The sequence below is a fragment of the Balaenoptera musculus genome, chromosome 21, assembly GCF_009873245.2.
Source record: "Balaenoptera musculus isolate JJ_BM4_2016_0621 chromosome 21, mBalMus1.pri.v3, whole genome shotgun sequence".
Classification (NCBI taxonomy): Eukaryota; Metazoa; Chordata; class Mammalia; order Artiodactyla; family Balaenopteridae; genus Balaenoptera; species Balaenoptera musculus.
In genome coordinates this window covers 17910397-17931327 of record NC_045805.1, presented here as the reverse complement: position 1 = coordinate 17931327, position 20931 = coordinate 17910397, and the positions used below count along the sequence as shown (strand labels likewise).

At 44.1% G+C, this 20931-nt stretch overlaps 1 protein-coding gene across 1 annotated transcript in view; it reads left to right on the top strand.

The window, feature by feature from the left end:
• The first annotated feature begins 8246 nt into the window (after window positions 1-8246).
• PDGFRL (platelet derived growth factor receptor like) overlaps window positions 8247-20931 on the top strand; it is a 45825-nt gene continuing 33140 nt past the window's right edge. Inside the window, exons 1-2 of the mRNA XM_036838484.1 lie at window positions 8247-8482; window positions 17530-17827. Coding sequence (XP_036694379.1) covers window positions 8428-8482; window positions 17530-17827 — 353 coding nt within the window. The 5' untranslated portion in view covers window positions 8247-8427. The remainder of the gene's footprint in view (window positions 8483-17529; window positions 17828-20931) is intronic.

Sequence of the window (20931 nt, the reverse complement as noted above, 5' to 3'; positions counted from 1 at the left end):
GATGTCTTCACGTATACTCAATCCTCATGGCACAGTCCAAATAATATCAGTTGCGCCTGAAGCATGCCACCCCAGGACCACACATCTGAGATCCTACCACCTCAACTGCCATTTATTTAATGGACTAATCTCTTTGACATTGCTTTTGTCTGCAAGAAGCTCCTTGATATTCTTCCGACCAAATCATAGCTTTTAGTAATTGGTGATCAGTTATGTATAACTAACAGAAATTTTTTACAGTATAGTGAATAAATATTTACTAACTTCAGCCCTCTTTACCCTTTGATGGGGAGGGAGGAGTCAAAGAGTTTTCTAACATGGCTCTAAGTTACTTAAAATTGCACATCTCCTAAATTAGCTTGTTTAATTTTGAAATGTCATTGTGTACACACTTAATTGCTATTGGTTTTTATAAATTGGAGGGAACACCATGGTGAATTGAATAAACTTTAGTATCAATTTAGCCTGCATTGAAAACCAAGCTAACACAGCAAAGTATTTCCCAAATAGAAGCCTAAAACCTAATTTAGCTAATTGTTGGCTTGATTAGTATTGTTAACTAGGTTTTGAGGCCCCGCCTCTGGCTGGCACCATGGGATCAGCTGCAAAGTGTGAGCAACTATAGCTACCTCTGTTGAGTGGGGTCTTGGGATGACAAGACCCCAGTTTTCGGGCTGTGGGTCCAGCCAGGAACTCCTGGAGATAGGACCACCATCTCCTTAGTGTTCTTTAAAGAAGGCCACTGATAGAATTCCATTTTAGGAAGCCAGTAGATTGCTGAGAGACTGTGCTGATAAGTCCCCATCTGTCTGTGTGGAAAGAGTGATTCATTTCATCCCATAAAATATCTCCAAAAAATTCTCAAAGGACAAAATAACCATTATCACATTATCTTGACTTGTCTTTTAAAGTAGGTCAAAGTATGGGTGAAACTATCTAGAAAGAAACTCAGCTCAATACTGATGTACTTACCTGAACCTTTCTTAGTAACAGATTCATAGCCAACTCTTAGATATTTTTAGGTATCAGAGATTCCAAAAGTCATAGTCTCTGGTAAAGAATCCCTGTTACTCTCTACTAAGACTGGAGCAGTCAACATGAAGATAGAAACACAAGATAGAGACTTCCCTACCCAGGAGAACCGTACAGCTCAGGGTAGGGCCAAATCTCCATGATGGAGAGCAAGCTCATTTCTGGGCTCTGCATTCCCTAACCCACAAGGACCACGGCATCGTCATGATTCAGGTTTCTGGGGTTCCCCAAAGGCTGAGTCTCCAGGTCTCCAGGATCTTCCCCCATCCACTCACTAATGCCTGATATTTCTTCAAGCAAAAACCAAGAGCTTCACTGCCCTGGAAGAAATCAGACTTAAAATGTCAGTATTCTTGGAACATTGACTTAAATTGGCCCAAGTTGTAAATGACTGACAGCAGATGCTTTTCAAAAAGTGAGCATTTAGAGCAAGTAAGCAGGAGAGAACAAATAGGCACAGGACTGCTGAAGTAGGAAGGAGGGCACCACTGAGTAAAGAAAGGAGAGGATGGAGGTTTTTGAGTCATTTACATTTTAGCTGATAGTTGTCTGTCTTCCCGTAGCCATTTAGAGGCTCTCGTAACCAGCCAACAGGTGGAACATCTTTACAGCATGCCATATCCTGGAGCTAGGAGAGTAATTTCTCTTGCCCCATTTTAAGTAGACCAGGGTTCTGGGATCCTTACCTTACCCCATGGTGTCTCTTGATGAGTGGCTCTGGGAGCATCGAAAATGTCTAGCATTTATATTAGAATGAGATTCTCAGAGCTATATTTAAAACCACTAAAGTTAGCTCCTGCTCAAAGCTTAAAACACTAATTTAAAAAAATCATCTTAGTGGTATTACTATAGTTAATGAGGACTAGTTAGAGAAGTGAAATATCCTCATTTTGGGGGTGGGGGGGGGTAGATGTCCAAAATATAGGCTGATTTTTTTTTTTAGCTTACCTAACAAATGCCTGATGTTATTCACCACTTTGAAGGGGGTGGGAGTAAGAGGAAGCAGAGGAGTGGGGAGATTTTTCAGAACAAAGCAGTCATAAACAATTACCATTAATTACGATTTATAATGAAAATGCTACATATGAAAGAGCTCGCAAATAAGAACATCATGATGGAAGCACTGAAATTGCACTTCAGCCTTTGGTAGATGCTTCTTAACATCCATCAGATACACACTGTGTATCAACCTGTGCTTCTAAAGAAACTTGAAAGAAATGTGCTTCTACAGACCCAAGTCTATAAGTGCGGCCTGCTCCCCACCCCTGGATCACACTTACCTCTCTCGCTCTCCCATTTCCTGATTTCTGCTGCTCCTTCTGCTATTTTCCCCTTTTCTCTCCAAGTCTCCGTTTGTTAAGCCAATGCCAGGGGCTGCTGCCCTTGCTCTTTGGAGAGAGGGGATAACGCACAGTCGCTCGGATAAAGCTGTGCCCTCCCAAGTACGACAGTGGTTCCCTGGACACAGTTTTATTTTCATTTTTAATTATTATTTTTTTTTTGACGCATACTATTATGTCCGTTTCAGGTATACAACATAATGATTCAACACTTAAAAGCTGTTTTTAGGAGGCTGATTCTGTGTCGTCAGGCTCCTCTTTTCCAGCATCAGGAAGTGGCTGACGATTCAGGGGAGGCTTGGACCCCCTGCTTTGTTCCATCGCTGAGCCACCCCACGCTTCATGAGGTTGGGGGGTCAGTGGGCTGCAAACACTAGAGGCCAGTGTAAGAGTGTGGTGGAGGAAGCAGACAGGCATCAGCTAAGAAAGAAAGAATAGCTGGCTGTTGCAAGTAATATGATCGTTTATCTAAAAACCCAAGAGGTCAACTGAAAACTATTTAGACTAAATAAGAGGGTCCATTACGGTGACCAAACACAAACATACAAAAAGTGATCATGCCTTAGGAAACCAGGCTTCAAGCTGTATTTGACTTAGAGCTGTAAGGCAATGCTTATTTTAATTGGCCAATATTACAGCAATTGTTGGAGAAAGAATGGAGAAGATGAATGCAAACAGAGAATCTAATAATAAAATTCCTTCTCACCCTAGAGACAAAGCAGATGGGTTTTTTCAGTGAAATACAACCTATAAAAAATACAACTTTGGCAGTTTTATTTTTCAAATTTGGAGTCATGTTGTGATTGTCTCATTCAAGGATAATAAACCTTGTGACTATCAGCTACATGTCTTGGAAAGCCCCTATATCTCTTGTAACCCTCGCTCCCATCCTAACAGACTGCATTACTTCCTAGGGCTGCCATAACGAAGTACCACAGACTGTGCGGCTTAAACAACAGAAATGTATTTACTCACAGTTCTGGAAGCCAGAAGTCAGAGATTAAGATGTCAGCAGGGTTGGCGTCTCCTGAGGCCCAGATCCTTGGCCTGTGATGGCTGTCTTCTCCCTGAATCTTCACACGATCTTCCCTCTGTGTGTGTGTCTATATCCAAGTTTCCTCTTCTTATAAATAAGAATACCAGTGATACTGGTTTAGGGTCCTCCCTAATGACCTCATTTTATTTAATTACCTCTTCAATTACCTTTATTTAATTACCTCTTTAATTTACTACATTCTAAAGTACTAGAGGTTCAGACTTCAACATCGATTTTTTTTATTGCAGTATATTTGATTTACAGTGTTGTGTTAATTTCTGCTGTACAGCAAAGTGATTCAGTTATATATATATGTACATCCTTTTTTATATTCTTTTCTATTATGGTTTATCCCAGGATATTGAATATAGTTCCCCGTGTTATACAGTTGGACCTATTGTTTATCCATCCTATATGTAATAGTTTGCACCTGCTAATCCCAAACTCCCACTCCATCCCTCCCCCACCCACCTCCCCCTTGACAACCACAAGTCTGTTCTCTATGTCCGTGAGGGACTTCAACATTTAAATTTGGGGGGAAGTGGGGGGACACAACTCAGACCATAACACAGACCTAGGATAAGTTTAGACACGTAAATTTAGCTAAAGTATATGTGACAGAGGTTTGGGAAAATACAATTCCAAAATTATTTTCTATATACCAGTTAGCCAATTTGAAAATGTAATGGGGGAAAATTTCATTCATAATAGCAAAACAAATACATAAGCAACTAAAAATAAGAACTAAGTTTAACAATTAACAAGTAAGACTGACATGGAAAAAATATAACTATGTGTTTATTACTATATAAGTGCTTAACTATATAACTACACACACACGTATATACACATACACACACACACATAGGTAGCCCAAATTTAGCTAAAGTGTATTTGACACAAAATACACTTAAGAATGCAGGCTTGGGATTACAGAATTTCAAAATTGTTGTCCTAATACCAGCATTCACCAATTATAGAATATAATGGGGACATAAAAATAGACTTGAACAAATGGAAATATATATAACTTTATGACACATTCTGGGATAGGAAGACTTAATATTGTAAATATGACCATTCTTCCCCCAAATATAAATTCGATGCAATCATAATCAAAACACAAAGTTTTTATGGAGGTTAACAAAGTGATTTCAAACTTCATCTGGAAGAGAAAATGTACAAGCATAATTAACATAAGATCAATAATGGGGGCATCCCTTGCCCAAACAAATAACAAAACATACTATAAATCGGTACCAATTAATGCATTGTGGTGTTTCTATAGGTATAGATAAAAAGATCAATAGAATAAAATAGACAAAACTGAAACAGACCTATGTACATGTGTAATTTAATACACACTAAAAGTCAATTCAGAAAGATGGGAAAAGAACCAATCATTTAACAAATGATAGCGTGACACTGATCATCCAATTGGAAACATAAACATAAAATTAGATTTGTAATTTGTGACACCAAAACTAAAAAATGATAGATGGATTTAAAGACTAAACAGGGGCTTCCTTGGTGGCGCAGTGGTTGAGAATCTGCCTGCTAATGCAGGGGACACGGGTTCGAGCCCTGGTCTGGGAAGATCCCACATGCCGCAGAGCAGCTGGGCCCGTGAGCCACAGCTACTGAGCCTGCGCGTCTGGAGCCTGTGCTCCGCAACAAGAGAGGCCACGACAGTGAGAGGCCCGTGTACAGCGATGAAGATTGGCCCCCGCTTGCCGCAACTAGAGAAAGCCCTCGCACAGAAACAAAGATCCAACACAGCCATAAATAAATAAATAAATAAATAAATAAATAAATAAATAAATTTAAAGACTAAACAGACCAACAAAATTATAAAAGTTTTAGATGAAAATATAAAACACGTAATTTGCTGATTTGAGGCAGAGAAGGTCCATCTAAGGGGATATAAAACCCAGATGCCATGAAAAAAATTACTGAAAAATGTAATTGCTAAACATTTGTTGTATTTCTTAAAGAAAGGCACCATTAGCAAAACTAAAACACAAGCAAAGGATTAGAAGAAAATGTCTGCAGTATGTATAACACCCGAGAGCTTATTATCCAGAACATATTAAGATTCTACTATAGTAAGGCAATAAGAAAAAGAACTCAATTTTCAAATACAGATGGCTAATAAAAACATTAGATGCCCATCCTCAATAGTAATAAAAAGAATAGGAATTGAAAGAGCATAATGAGATCCCCCCCTCAGGTTGTAAAAATTGAATAGATAAGTCACGTCCAGGACTGGTGGGTGGGAAGAAATGCGTAGGCTCATGGGCTCCCAAAGAAAGTAGAATTGGCTATAAATAGGAACAGCTTTGTTGAATTGGCAGCATTAATCAAAATTGCTAAATATCATGGCCTTTGGCTGAATAATTTCACTTTTATCTATGTATCTGTGTTATAGAAATACTCATGGGCATAAAGCTATTTGGATAAGGACAGTTATTGCAGCATTTTTTTGTAAAGGAGTTTTTTAAAACAACCAAAGTATCTATAAACAGGAGCAAAATTTAAACTATGGTGCATCTTTACTATGAAATACTTTATAGCTAGAAGGGTCGGGGACATGAAAGGGTATTTTTATTATTTTTATCATTCCCTGTCCTATATAATTCTGTGGTGGTTTAAAATATTTTTTAATGGATTAATTAATTTTGAAAAAAGTTCTTTTTGAAATAAAAGAAAACACAGGTGGAGTAGCTGAGTGCAACCCTCATTAATGTCAACTCTCTTCACATGTGTTGCCTTTTGGTCTCTTTTTCTCTAGTAAACAACCAGCAGACGCTTGTGGGAAAGAGCTGCTGAAGGATTCTGGGCTCTCCTTGTGTCTGAGGCTCCCAAGGATTCGAAATGTTCACGCCAGCCTGCATTCAGCTTTTAAGGACTCATTACAACTTTAGCTGTTTTCTTTTCATGGCTACTTCTACGGCAGCCACCTCCTCCTCCCCACTCCTTCAAAGGGTAGAACAGACCGTGTGTTCCCTCTCTCCGTGGAATGGGTTGCAACTCCGTCCATCTGGTTGTCTTGCCATCTTAGCTGTCTGTTATCAAGCCTATCAGGTAAGTCACAAAGTACTTGCCTCCAGTCTTGGGAGTTTCTGAGGAGTGACTTTATGGTCAAGAGGGCCCTGTCGGAAAGCTTTCACTTCTAATTGATTTCAACAGCTCAGTTTAACCGGTAGCGTGAGGGTTCGACCCAGAGACATGGGTGTCAGACAAAACCTGGATTAAGACTTCCTACCAGTTTGCCTTTGGGCCACCTCATCGATAAAATGGGGCCGAAACTAACCACACAGCCTCCCTTGCAGGTTTGTTGTTGATACAAGGAACAAGAAACGCATGTTGAGGGTTTTATGCTCTGTGTGGAACACGGTAAGTTCCTAATTAATGAGTATTACTTTCCAGAAACTAGTGGTAGAATGCAAAATTTAATAAGACGCATTTTTTGCCCTTGAACTCAGGAGAGTGCAGGAGAAAGACGCACAACCAGATTCACCGCTGAGTCCTGCATTTTGTCTTAGCTGCTACCATGAAGTATTTGTACTAGGGAAGCGCTTAGTCCAGCCCGGAGCAGGCGAGGTCTGAGCTGAGCCTTGTAGGGTGAGCTCGGCCAGGGGTTGGGGGTGGCGAGAGGGCAGGCAGGTGGTGGAAGGGGGAAGGGGACTCTTGGCGGCAGAGGGGGCCGCGGGAGCAGTGGACCCCCGCGGTCACTGCCTCAAGGGCGCTGGGAGCATGCTGTTGGCGTGAAGGGCCAGACGGCGAGCAGGCGGCGGGGCTGTAAGATGCCTCCACCCCCCAACCCCGGGCCGGGGAACTCTGGAGCAGGAGCCTTGCTGGAGAACCTTGGAAGGGTTTTTAGTTGGGTTAGAGTTTTTTGACAGTTGCATTTGAAGATCAGTCTAATAGCTGGAGGAAGAATGGGTTGAGGAGCAAGAAGGAGGGGCAGGGAGACCAAGCAGGAGGCTGTGGCCCCTTGCTGATGACAGACGGTAACATCGTGAGCGGGGCAGGGAGGGAGGGACGTTGGCAACGTGCGGCGGCCTTGACGCAGAGGCGGCAGGGAGAGCCCGCAGGACGTGGGGGCGTGTGGAGTGAGGCAGAGGAGGTGTAGACGGAACGCCAGGCCCCAGCGCAAGAGCGAAAGCCAAGGTGTCAGTTTCTCGGAGTCCGGAGGGGCCCCTGATGCTGTTACTTGGATCTGTGTTCTGGCACAGTCCCTGCTGAACGCTTAATTGAGTCGTATGTAGGGCAATGGGACTTCTGAATAAAAGAGGAAGGAGAAATTTCTCCAAAACCTCCGCCAGGCACCGGGGGAGGAGCTGGCCTGCCGTGGGCCCCTCTGAAGGCAGAGCAGCTCCTTCCCCGGTGAAGCCCCAGGGCTCTCACGTCTCAGCTGCAAGAGAGACGCCGTGTCCAGCAGGTACAGGGCTGGCTGCAGAGCCGGGACAACCGAGGGCAGTGGTCTTGTTAGTGAGAGCAAGTGAGAGACCTGCTGGGAATGGAGAGAAATACTTAGGGGGCGCTTTTTACAGAGCATTATGGCTGTACTTGAGCTGGTGGGGAGAGTGCTGGTGACACTTGGACAGCTACAGTTAAATGTGACCCCATCAGTCCCCGCAGGATGGCGCGGGGCCTGCCTGAAGTTGGTAAATTGCGTGAAACGCCGAGCGTTGGGGGAACTCGATGAGGGGCTGCTATAATTGACATTTCACCCTCAGCCCTCGCGCTCGGCGCCGGGAAAAAGCGCAGCGCTTCACGGCTCCGCCAGGGGGCAGGAGAGGTTACATTACACAGAATTTAAAAAAAAAAAGAAAAATCCCCAAACTTTCCCCCCAAATCTGTTCTTCCTCGTGAAACCGAATCCTCCAGCTGCGGCGTCCCAGGCGCCCGCCCCTCGCCCGCCGCCTCCCCCGGCGCCCCTGCCCTCGCCCGGCGCTTTCCGCGCGCCTCGGACCTGCTGTGCCCCGCACCTCTGCCCCACCCCTTGCCCTGAAGATGAAGGTCTGGCTGCTGCTGGGTCTTTTGCTGGTGCACGAAGCGCTGGAGGACGGTGAGTTACTCTGCGTGGGGGGCTACCCGGCTTGTGCCCTGACTTGATCCCGGACCCCACCCCCCCCAACAGCCCTCGTCGTCCTCCAGGTCTTCTTCTAACTTTAGACCTTCCGAGGCCCAGCCCTGGAGCCGCTCCCTACTCCGTGCACCTGCCCCCCCCCCCCGAGGAGGGTCTCCTTACCTCCCTCTCTCCACCTCCCCTGGGAGCCCCTGGGACGGTGGCAGCTGCTCTGACCCTTAGGATCCCCACCAGAAGCGCTCCTGCGCTCCTGGAAAGCTCTCGGCTGCCGGCAAACGGAACAACCCCAGGCAGCCCCTGGTCCAGCCCCCAGTGTCAACGTGTCGGTCTGGGAGGTGGCGCAGGGCGGCGGATCGTTGCCACCTCCGCGCGGCGTTCGCCCCGGGTCTCTGCTCGTGGGGGCGGGTGCCACCTAAACTGAGCCTTTTGCAAGATTCGAAGAGTCCTCCTCCCCCATCTGCGGTCCTAGATTCGTTTCATAAACCAGCGTGGGCTTGAATCCTGCGAGATGTGCCTATCTGGTCTAAGTCTTAGGCCAGATATTTCTGGGTATCAGACCTTCTCCAAACGACTCAAAACCCCACAGCTGTTACACTTCTTATCTGATTGGAGGGGAGAAGATGAAGGACATGGACTTTTGTACACCATATGGGGGCCCTTGTGCCGCTGAACTTTTTTGAATGTGTGCCTGTCCTGGGCCCACCCTGTTGTGTAGACTCACAACCACAGGGCCAGACTTTATTGTGTGTGTGTGTGTGTGTGTGTGTGCGTATTGTTGTATTTCTCTGTCTATTATCTATATTTCTGTTGGCATTTAACTATTTGGTTGGCTCCATTATTTTTCGATTGGTGTTATTCGTGCAGTATACTTTGCATCTGTTACATCCTGGTATCCTAAAATCTCCCTTGGAATTCTGCTCTACAGTCACTATTTTTGCTGGTTTTGGTTGAAAAGCAACTTTTGCTGTTACGCAACCTCCCGCTGGAGCCAGCTCCCCCTGGCTCACATCTTTTATCCACTACTCAGTCCTGACCAGTTCCTTCCTTCTTTCCCATGAAACTAGAAGCATTTGCCAGAAAAAGACCACATTCTGGTTTGCAAAGTCCAAAATGGTTGTGGGACTTGAAGTTGAATGTGAGGCTCCTTAAGCCTAGAGCCTTGCTGGATGAAGTGTAGTCAGTGCTTCTCCTGGGGAGGGGCGGGGAGGAACAGGTCCTCTTTGCCTAGAGAACAGTTGGCGTGAGTTCACGGTGTAAAATACAATATTAAATTGCTCCTGGCAAGTCCTCGTATGTGATCGCTGAAGTGATGGAAACGTAGTATTTGGTATCACTTTTTGAATAGGGCAAGACGGTCAGACAAAATAATTTCAAGTGGCCCATTCGCTTGGTTACACAGTTCACCCAAGATGCCTGCCACAGGGGCTTGGCAGGCGGCCTCAGCCTCTGCCTCCTGAATCTCTCCCAGCTAATGTGTGCCCAGACCATGACTACAAACAGCTGCCTGAATCCATTAGCATCTGTTTGTCAAATGTAATTTATACAAACAGTATAGATTTATGAGACAATCAGAGAAAGTTGAACACAGACTGAATATTTTATAAGAAATAATTGATAAATTTTAGATGTGATAATAGCACTGTGGCTTTGTTTTTAAAAGTTAAAAGTAAAATATATAGTATAAACTATTTGTGAATAAAATATTGAACACGTAATTAGAAAAGTAAATCTGCTTCAGTAAAGTATGTAAGTTTTTCTAAACCTATTAAGAATGTTTTCTCGGGTTTGAGTTATATCATGTGGCTGGCTGGGACCAGGAACTGAGAGTGGCTTAGGTGGGGTGCCCGTCCAGTGCCAGCCTCTGATTAACAAGTCGGAATATGGTGCATTCCTGGGTCATCCCAAAGCACGAACTGCAGACACCGGCCCGTGACTCAACTTCTCCCACTGCCTTTCCATCTTTCTGATCACTTCTAGGAGAGGCTTTCTAATAGTAAAAGAATTCCCTGTAAGCATATACTGGGTGTACATCTGCTCTAACCCAGCAAAGTTTGCCTGGCTTCATTCTAAAATGCTTTAAACTTTTAGAAGTAATGTTATTTCTTCTCATGAAGAGTGGGAGTTGGAAGGGCACGCCACTCTTGTGGCATGAAAGTGAGGCATGAAAACAGTTAATAAAAGGTCCAAGATGCCACTTAGAGCCAGACGTGGCTCATGGCACCTGATTTTCAGCATGTGTATGGAATACATGCCACTGTGTTTGTTGATACGGTGCTGCTATTTTTACATAAAAGAGTACAACATCACAGGTCCTTACCAGCTTTTGTTATCTACATATTTTTACCCAGTGCTGAGAGCAAATGATGAAGTATAAATATTGATTTGTTACTGCTGTTTTGTCAATCTCACGCCAGACCCTTGATCAATACTAATTTGATCTTCAGTCTAACGTGGGCTTATTTTCGGTCCTGTGAAGGTTCCCTTTCTGGGGAGACTAAAGAGATTCATTATGATGTGAGGGCAAAACAGCCTGATCCCTAAGAAGGTAAGGGGAGTGACACTGAAAATGAGTCTCTAACCAGTACTCTGTGTCACTATTGTGACTCAGTTTATTCCTTGGAAAAAGGATAAAAATTAGTTCCGAAAACCTTATAATGAAAAAATTGTAAAAACTCTCATTGTTCACACATGCAAATAATGAATGTTTTGAAGCATTTAGGATCTTGGTCTGCATGTTTGACATACAAAATCATCTCTGATCCTTAGAGCTGAAAAAGAGGAAAGTTTAGGGGCAACAGAGAGACCGGCAGCGTGCCAGCCAGAGCAGTGAGAGAAGTTCTGAGGATGGATGGCTGCCCCTGAACAAGGTTGTAAAGCCCTGCCCTTGCGGTGCTCCTAGTCTAATGGAGAGGACAGGTAACAAACAAGTACAGATAGCATTTCAGGAACTGATAAGCGGCGTGAAAAATCAATAATCAGGATGTATTAGTTTCCTAGAACTGCTGTAACCAAGCACAAACTAAGATACTACAAGTTCTTAGTTCTCGCACAGTTCTGGCGGATAGGAGTCAAATCAAGGTGTCAGCAGGGCCATGCTGCAGCTGAGACCCTGGGCCGAATCCCTCCTTGCCTCTTTCTAGCTTTGGCTGGCGGCCGGCGATTCTTAGTGTTCCTTGGCTTACAGCTGTATCTCCCCAATCTCTGCCTCTGTTGTCATCTGGCCATCTTCTCCCTCTGTGTGTGTCTTCATCTGGCATTTTCCTCTGTGTGTGGGTCTCCATATAAGGACACCGGCTTATTGGATTAGAGCCCATCCTAATGACCTCATCTTTTTTTTTTTTAATTTTTATTGGAGTATAGTGTTTCTACTGTACAGCAGAGTGAATCAGCTATACATGTACATACATCCCCCCTTTCCTGGATTTCCTTCCCATTTAGGTCACCACAGAGCACTGAGTAGAGTTCCCTGTGCTATACAGTAGGTTCTCATTAGTTATCTATTTTATACATAGTATCAATAGTGTATATATGTCAATCCCAATCTCCCAGCTCATCCCACCCCCCCCCTTTCCCCCTTGGTATCCATACCTAATGACCTCATCTTAACTTGATTATGTCTGCAAAGATCCTATTTCCAGATAAGGTTACATTCACCAGTTGCAGGGGTTAGGACTTCAATATATCTTTTTGGAGACACAGCTGAACCTATAAGATAGGGTAAGAGGATGGAGAGAGCTGCCGAGGGCAGTGTGCGTGGGGTTTGGATAGGAGAGTCAGGGGCCAGCTGAGGGGGAGGAAGCAGGTGCTGCTTGTCTGAAAGAAGAGCCACGAAGCCAAGGGCATGAGCTTCAAGGTGTCCTGGTGGTCACTGTGGCTGAAGGAGCATGAGAAGTGAGACGGGAGTTGGCAATGCCCTGTCGGGTGTGGGAAGACTTCGGACTTTACTCTAAATTAGATGAAAGTCACTGGAGGGTCTCCAGCGGAGGAGTGCCCATGGTCTAATTTATATTTTCAAAGGTAGGTGTGCTTAGGTAGAAGCCAGGAGCCTGCATAGGGAGCTCTTTTAATAGTCTAGGTGAAAGTGGTTGCAGCGGATGTAGGGAGTAGAGCCTGGGTTCGGGGTCTGTTTTGAGGGCAAAGCCAAGAGGGTTTGCTGCTGGATTGGACGTGGCTTTGGAAAGAAAGAAGAGAATCCTGTGTGACTCAGAGGTTTATGTTCTGAGCAACTGGGTGAATAGAGTTGCCATTTGCCGATAAAGGGACACCGGGGAAGGAGCTGATTTGAAAGGGCATCTAGAGTTCAGTGTGGACGCGTTCAATTTGAGACGCCTCCTCGCCTTCCAAGTGGCAGTGCTGAGTAAGCGACAGAATATTCAGATCTGGATTTAGAGGCAAAGTGAGGACAGGAACAAGGCAGGTCTCAGCATATAAATGCTGTTAGTGCCAAGGGGACTGGCGAGGCCGCTTAGAGACGGAGAGGAGTTGCGAGGATTCAGCCCTTTGGACTCAGGCAGGAAAGGAAGATGAGGAAGGCTGCCAAATGGACCGAGAACTGAGACAGTGCCATGTCCTGGAAGCCAAGCGAATAAAGTGTTTCAAGACAGCGTGGTCATTTTGCAGTATATATAAATATGGGATCATTATGTTGTTCACCTGAAACTAATATGTTAGTTGAGCTGTCAATTACATCTCAAAAAAAAGCGTGATGAACTGTGTTCTGATGGACGCTTTGAAAAAAAAATGTATCAATCTAAGGTCTTTATCCTGAAATAGAAGTATAATCTTAGAAGTTGCTCTTTTAAGAAAATGATACTTTAAGCAATGATATTGAGGGTATTTTGGAGTGGGGTTCCAGAGGTGGTAGGGAAAAGAGGCTCTCATCATTCTACATTTTTACCTCCCTACTGTCATTGCTTTCTCAACTTCTCATGTTTGTTCTTGGAAAAGTATATGTGTTCCTATGGGGTGTTTCATGAGGAATGGAAAAACGAGAGTGAGGTGTCCCAGTTTATACAACTGGTTAGGGGAACCCCTGAGCTACCCAGCAAATTTATAGTGTGGATATTTAGATGCTGCTCTCAGGTCAGATCTTTCCCCTTAACTGCCCATGGAGAGAAAAAAGCGAACAGCTTCAGGTCTTTGATGTGAATGGCTGTGTTTACAGGGAGTCCGCATCTAAGCAGCTGTCGGTGATTCTTCTAATGGATTTATTTTCTCCTCACACACAGTCTGATAGAATTAGAGAGGTTAATAGTCAGGTCATCTTTATTGAATAAGCTTTGATGGCAATCAATCCTCAGCAGATGCTGAAGAATTACAGTCCTTTGCCCTATGTGCTTCTGGCTGTGCAACATTTACTCATTCATTTTAGAGATGTTTTTTGACCAGCATCTCTTCACTTGGGGATTGTAATGTATGCCTTGGAAAAGCATCTCCAGCCCTTCCAGGAAGGTTGTGCCCTCATCCCGGGCATCAAGTTCTGTTTGACTTGGAACTCCTTGTCAAAGCCCGTGACCTACCAAACAAAGAAACCACTTAGATAATGGTGCTGTGCCTGAGATTCATGCAAATAAAGTGAAATGCTGATCTTGAGGAATTGAAAGCAGCAAGACGAACCAGAAAAGACTCTAGATCTGGTTTTTCACTGCCGCCTTAGTAACCTTGGGTGAGCTACTTGGCATCTGTGGTCTCAATTTTCCACCTGTAAATTAGGAAAGATAATGAGCTGCTTTACCTCCATCACGAGTTGATCATGGAGATCACCCTGAGACATTACGAGACAACCCCAAAAACAAGCAGCACCTCGCTCGCGCTTACTTACTGTGGGTCAGACACTGGTCTCAGCATTTTAAACATATTAACTCGTTTAATCCCCACAGCAATCCATGAGATAGTCATTATTACCGTATAATTCTCAATCTACAGATGAGGAAAGTAAGAGAGAGGGTAACTTCCCAAGGTCACATAGTTAGTAAGCCAACAATGACTTCAGGACCTAAAGTCTGTAACGACATTCAATGGTTTGTGAATTTTATCATTTACTTCTCTATAAAATATGCTGTGCCGTAATCTCAAAAATGCAATGGTAATGGACTTTTACTTTTGTATATCTACATTGTAAATTCTTGTATTTTTTTAGGCCTTTGGAAAATAACTAATTTACTTAGCCCGAAGAGTCATTCTTTTAAAAAGATAGACATGGGATTTGGGAGTCGCTCAGTCCTAGGACTTGCCCGTGGGACCGCTGGTCTGGCTCCTTGAACTTTGTGTCATCACTGTCCAACCGTGGACCAGTTCCGTGGTCAGGCAGCTGGACCGACTGATGGGCCTATTCGGTCAAAAGGTCAAATGATTTTTCAGGGATAATAACACATATTTGAAGGCGTTAAATCCATAACTAGTTAATCGAATGTTCCTGAGTGGCATTGCCACACGGGATCTGAGAGCTTAGAATCAGGCAAACTGCGTGGGCTGCCTAAATTCTCTAGGATTTACAAACAGTTGTTGTCATTTCCTATAGCCTGAATTCCTGTTCATGATGAAGAAAAAAACACCAAATTAGACATCAGTCCAGAGGTCCATGACTCTCACAGGCATAGTTTGACCGAAATGCTTGCAGGGCACAGATGACTTGGACAGCATCATGGTAGGCTTTTAATTTCTGCCTTAAGAAAAAGACAGTGACTTTTACCTGTTGTAACAATGAGGCTCATGCTTCACAATTGATGTTGCTGGATTAGAACATTTCTGTGGGTCTAATATGTTCCCAACGATTACAGTGCTTTTCCTTCTGGGAGGTTGCGGAAATGTGTGCATGGGCACCCCTGCCCGCCCCCATCTGTCCTTAGAACCCTGGGCGTAAATAAACCAAGTGTGCAGGGTCTGGGGAAGTCTTGACAAACAGCAGGTATTGGGACTCGCCTTGGAGACTGGGGCTCAAGGGCACAGCCCTGCTCCCTGGAAGGACTGAGAAAGCTCAGCAGGGCCCGTGACCCAGAGGAACCAGAGTAGAGGAAGGATGGGAGATAAGAAGAGACTCAGACCCCGGGAAAGGAGAGGTCACAAATGGACCGGGAGTCATGGAAAGGCTCGCGGGGCTCAGGAGCGACGCAGCCACACCCAAAGAAGGCCGCGTGCCAAGGACTTGGTGTTGATACTGAGCTCACAGTGGGGTTGGTTCCAGAGTCTGGGCAGGGCTGAACCAAGAGTGGAGGCCAAATGGCTCCTGTTTCAAAGCGCAACACGCAAAAGAAGCCAAGTTCATCATTACACAGTTGAGTCCACGTCAGCTGAGTTTTTGGTACAAATCATCAGACTACGGCTCCATGAAACGCTCGCCAACTGCACACACACCATGTGAACAGCCCAGATCAAGACAGACGGTCCTGGCAGTCCCTCTCCCGTCCCCTCCTGGGTCATCCCCATCCCTCATAGGAAAACCACCGCCTGACTCCTCACCTCAGAGATTCAGACCTGAAGTTTCTAAAAAATAAAGCTTCTAACATTTGTAAATCAGGAAACCTGCGTTTCTGCCATCCTGTGAGAAATCAGATCCTGTAACCCTGGACACTCGCTCGCTCCAGGCAGCTGTCCCTTCGGGAGGGCGTGGCCTCTCCAGGCCCACCTGGCTCACCTCATTTTGTCACCAGCCTGGTCTGCTGGTGTAAGAGCTTGCAACACTTGCCTTTTTCTGTCTCTTGATCCCAATTTCAGTGTCTCTGTACTCTTGACCACCCGAGCCCTTTATACACCAAGGTAACATTAGATAAATAAATACGGACATCAAAGAGGGAAAAAAATTTTCTCCTGATTTATCACATTTCCCCATTTTATACAAATGCCCTGTAATTCCCTCAACTGGCCAAGACTTGTGTAGTTATCTATTCAAAATATCTACAGGCTGTTGATCTGCATGTAGTGAAATGGGGGTCAGGAGACCTGAGTTTTACTCTCACATCCTGTCACTAGCCAACTTTGTGCAATTTAACTTTTAAGGCCTCCTTTATTATTTTTTTAAAATGTATAACATGAGGACCTTAAATGATCTCTCAGGATCCTGTAAGTTTGGACGTTTTATAATTCTGTGGGCTTATATCAAGGTCACCTTGGAGCTGATGCAGACAGTGGAGCAAATGAATTGCCAAGTCTCCTCCTCTTTGCTGGGTGGACACAGCATATGGCCATGTGGGCTGGGTGGACAGCTGAGATTTCTGGAACCCAGAGGTATTCCAAGGGCAGGGCAGCATTGTCTGTAGAGAAGGGAAAAACAGCAGTAAGAAAATGGACTTAAAGGTCGTCAGTTCTTACCACCATTTGCCAGCAATTCTCAACAATGTTGGTGATAAAATACTCCTCGCCCCAATGTATTTTGTTGGCTAAATTCTAAACCTTTGCTAAAGTTACCATTGAGTTTTAATAATGTATATGTATGCTTTAAATGAACACAGGGTTAGTACTTATTTCTTCCTAAGCCTTGTATCCTGCATGGATGTTGTCCGCCCTGACACACACAGGCACCACAGTACGTACTCATCTGGGAGAAAGTTTGTGATGGTTTGAAATCTTCTGAGTGTGCTTGCAGTGTAGTCTGTGTCTCCACTCCCTGGGGACTACATATTCCTGGGTTTAAACAGTTGGTTCAAAATGAACAATGACAGCACTGAGATGGCAAGGACCAGAAACAGACCTTGAGAGGCTTCAGGTCCACCATTCTGGGTACCACCTTAGAGCTGGTGAGACTGAGTGTGAACCACAAGAAAAAGTTGTTTTGTTTGGGAAGTGCGAACGTTAGCTCATATGTGAGATATTTTGCTGAGTTTGAACAAAATCTTGGAAGCTGAAATTGATTCCCTTTCAGTTACTAATTGGTTTAAAGCTAAAGAATGAACCAAGAAAATAATGATCATTCCTGAAAATAAGTTTGACATAGGAGGAGAGTGATATTAAAAACGATCTGTTTCAGGGGTTGAAGACTCTGGGTATGTTAACCACCAAAGCCCATTGTTCTCTCCTCATGTTTGTACCAGTTGCTGGTCAACATCCTCCCAAGAACAAGCATCCAAAGGAGCCCGGAGAGAACAGAATCAAGCCTACCAACAAAAAGGTGAAACCCAAAATACATAAAATAAAGGACAGACACTCCGCTGATTCAACACCAAAGACACAGTCTATAATGATGCAAATGATGGATAAAGGTCGCCTTCAGAAACCCGCTGCAACCCTGAGCCTGATGGCAGGGCAAACTCTAGAGCTTCGATGTAAAGGGAATAAAATCAGATGGAGCTATCCCGCATACCTTGACACCTTAAAGGACACCCGCCTCAGGTAAGCCTTTTCTTTTACTTGTGTTGGGTCAAGGATTTGGTTTCATACCCTTGCTTAATATCACATTGTGTCTGACATCTACCATTTTACTTTAGCAGATTATAAAAATGGAAGCTCACTGAGCAAAAGCCATTGGTTTTATTGCTTCACCCAGTTAAAAAAAATTATTGCAAATCCTACCAACATTGTTTAAACAGTGAACTGTTAAAGGAAGCTGTATGACAGATAATTAAAACTGTGATGTATAGAGGTAGAGATTTAAGAATTCATACTGTAAAAAATAATGGACTCAATGCTTTATGTCATTTTTTAAGTAATTGTAATGAAAACTGACTAATGGGAGATTCCTATGAGCAACTTGACCAGAGATGAATTGCTTTTGACCTTTTCAACTTCTTCTGGATTTATTTTGACTTTTCCAAGTATATGGCTTTTATATTCAGAGGCATCCGTTGGTAAGAAGGCTAAAGATTTCTCATGTTTGAATGAGTACCTTCAGGAAAAGTGGTTAAGATGATGATTATGTAAACTATGAAAGGCAAGAAAGCAGAGCATCTTTTAGAGGGTGCCAGAAAGGGCCTATGGCGTTAGGGGGTGTTTTCCTGCGTATCTTTGGGGAAGCCCCCTAAACTCCCTCCCTCAGTTTCCTCTGGCAAAGAATGAAGGGGATTGGTCTGTGTGCTTCCTAAGATTCTTTCTAGACCTTTCTTCATATGAAAGGTCAGGATATTCTGCATACGATTCTGGATAGAGAAACAGAGGAGATCGTCTGTTTGGGATGATTGGAACGGGGAGGAGAAAGAACGTGGCTCTCAGGCATCCAGCCCAAATGCTGCATGTTCAAAAGAGAGTCATATTTCCACGCACACCTCCACCTCCTTGGATCGTCATCTCCCTCAAGGACACCACCACCCACTCAGCTGCTCAGCCTGAAAACTGGGAGCATTCTTACCTTCTCCCTCTCTCCCTCACTCCCCACATCCAATCGGTCACCAAGTTCGGTCACTTCAGCTTCCCTTCCTCCCTTCCTTCCTTCCATTTTTATTGAAGTAGAGTTGATTTACAAGGTTGTGCCACTCTCTGCTGTACAGCAGATTGACTCAGTTATACACATAGAGACATTCTTTTTAAAAATTCTTTTCCATTATGGTTTATCCCAAGAGATTGGATATAGTTTCCTGTGCTGTACAGTAGGACCTTGTTGTTTATCCATTCTAAACCTAATAGTTTGCACCTACCAACCCCACACTCCCAGTGCATCCCTCTCTCTCCCCCCTCCCTCTTGGCAACCCTAAGTCTGATCTCTATGTCTGTGAGTCTGTTTGTTTTGTAGATAGGTTCATTTGTGCCATATTTTAGATTACACATATAAGTGATATCATATGGTATTTGTCTTTCTCTTTCTGACTTAACTTCACTTAGTATGATGATCTCTAGTTGCATCCATGTTGCTGCAAATGGCATTATTTCATTTTTTATGGCTGAGTAGTATTCCATTGTATGTATGTACCACATCTTCTTTATCCATTCATCTGTCGATGAGCGTTTAGGTTGTCTCCATGTTTTGACTATTGTGAATAGTGCTGCTATGAACATAGGGGTGGATGTATCTTTTTGAATTGTAGTTTTTTCCGGGTACATGCCCTGGAGTGGGATTGCTGGATCATATGGTAATTCTATTTTTAGTTTTCTGAGGAACCTCCATACTGTTTTCCATAGTGGCTGCACTAACATTCCCACCAATAGTGTAGGAGGGTTCCCTTTTCTCCACACACCCTCCAGCATATGTTATTTGTAGACTTTTAAAAATTATTTATTTATTTATTTATTTATTTATGGCTGTGTTCGGTCTTCGTCTCTGCGCGAGGGCTTTCTCTAGTTGCGGCAAGCGGGGGCCACTCTTCATCGCGGTGCGCGGGTCTCTCACTATCGCGGCCTCTCTTGTTGCGGAACACAGGCTCCAGACGCGCAGGCTCAGTAATGGTGGCTCACGGGCCTAGTTGCTCCGTGGCATGTGGGATCTTCCCAGACCAGGCCTCGAACCCGTGTCCCCTGCATTGGCAGGCAGATTCTCAACCACTGCGCCACCAGGGAAGCCCCTAGACTTTTTAATGATAGCCATTCTGACCAGTGTGAGGTGATACCCCATTGTAGTTTTTTTTTTTTTAACATCTTTATTGGAGTATAATTGCTTTACAATGGTGTTGTTAGTTTCTGCTGTATAACAAAGTGAATCAGCTATACATATACATATATCCCCATATCTCCTCTCTCTTGTGTCTCCCTCCCACCCTCCCTATCCCACCCCTCTAGGTGGTCACAAAGCACCGAGCTGATCTCCCTGTGCTATGCGGCTGCTTCCCACTAGCTATCTATTTTACATTTGGTAGTATATATAAGTTCATGCCCATTGTAGTTTCTTTTTTTTTTTAAATTGAATGAAAACTAAGACCACTTGACTGTTACTGAAATGAATAGCCCAGTTTGCTTTTTTTTTTTTTAAAGAAATTCACGTTCTTTTATTTATTTATTTATTTATTTATTTATGACTGTGTTGAGTCTTTGTTTCTGTGCGAGGGCTTTCTCTAGTTGCGGCAAGTGGGGACCACTCTTCATTGCGGTGCGCGGGCCTCTCACCATCGCGGCCTCTATTGTTGCGGAGCACAGGCTCCAGACGCACAGGCTCAGTAATTGTGGCTCACGGGCCCAGTTGCTCCGCGGCATGTGGGATCTTCCCAGACCAGGGCTCGAACCCGTGTCCCCTGCATTGGCAGGCAGATTCTCAACCACTGAGCCACCAGGGAAGCCCCCATTGTAAGTTTGATTTGCATTTCCCTAATAATTAGTGATGTTGAGCATCTTTTCATGTGCCTACTGGCCATCTGTATGTCTTCTTTGGAGAAATGTCTACTGTCTTCTGCCCATTTTTCAATTGGGTTGTTTGGTTTTTTTGCTGTTGAGTTCTGTGACCTGCTGGTATATTTTGGAGATTAAGCCCTTGTCAGTCACATCATTTGCAAATATTTTCTCCCATTCCGTAGGTTGGCTTTTCTTTTTTTTTTTTTTTTTATGATTTCCTTTGCTGTGCAAAAGCTCATAAGTTT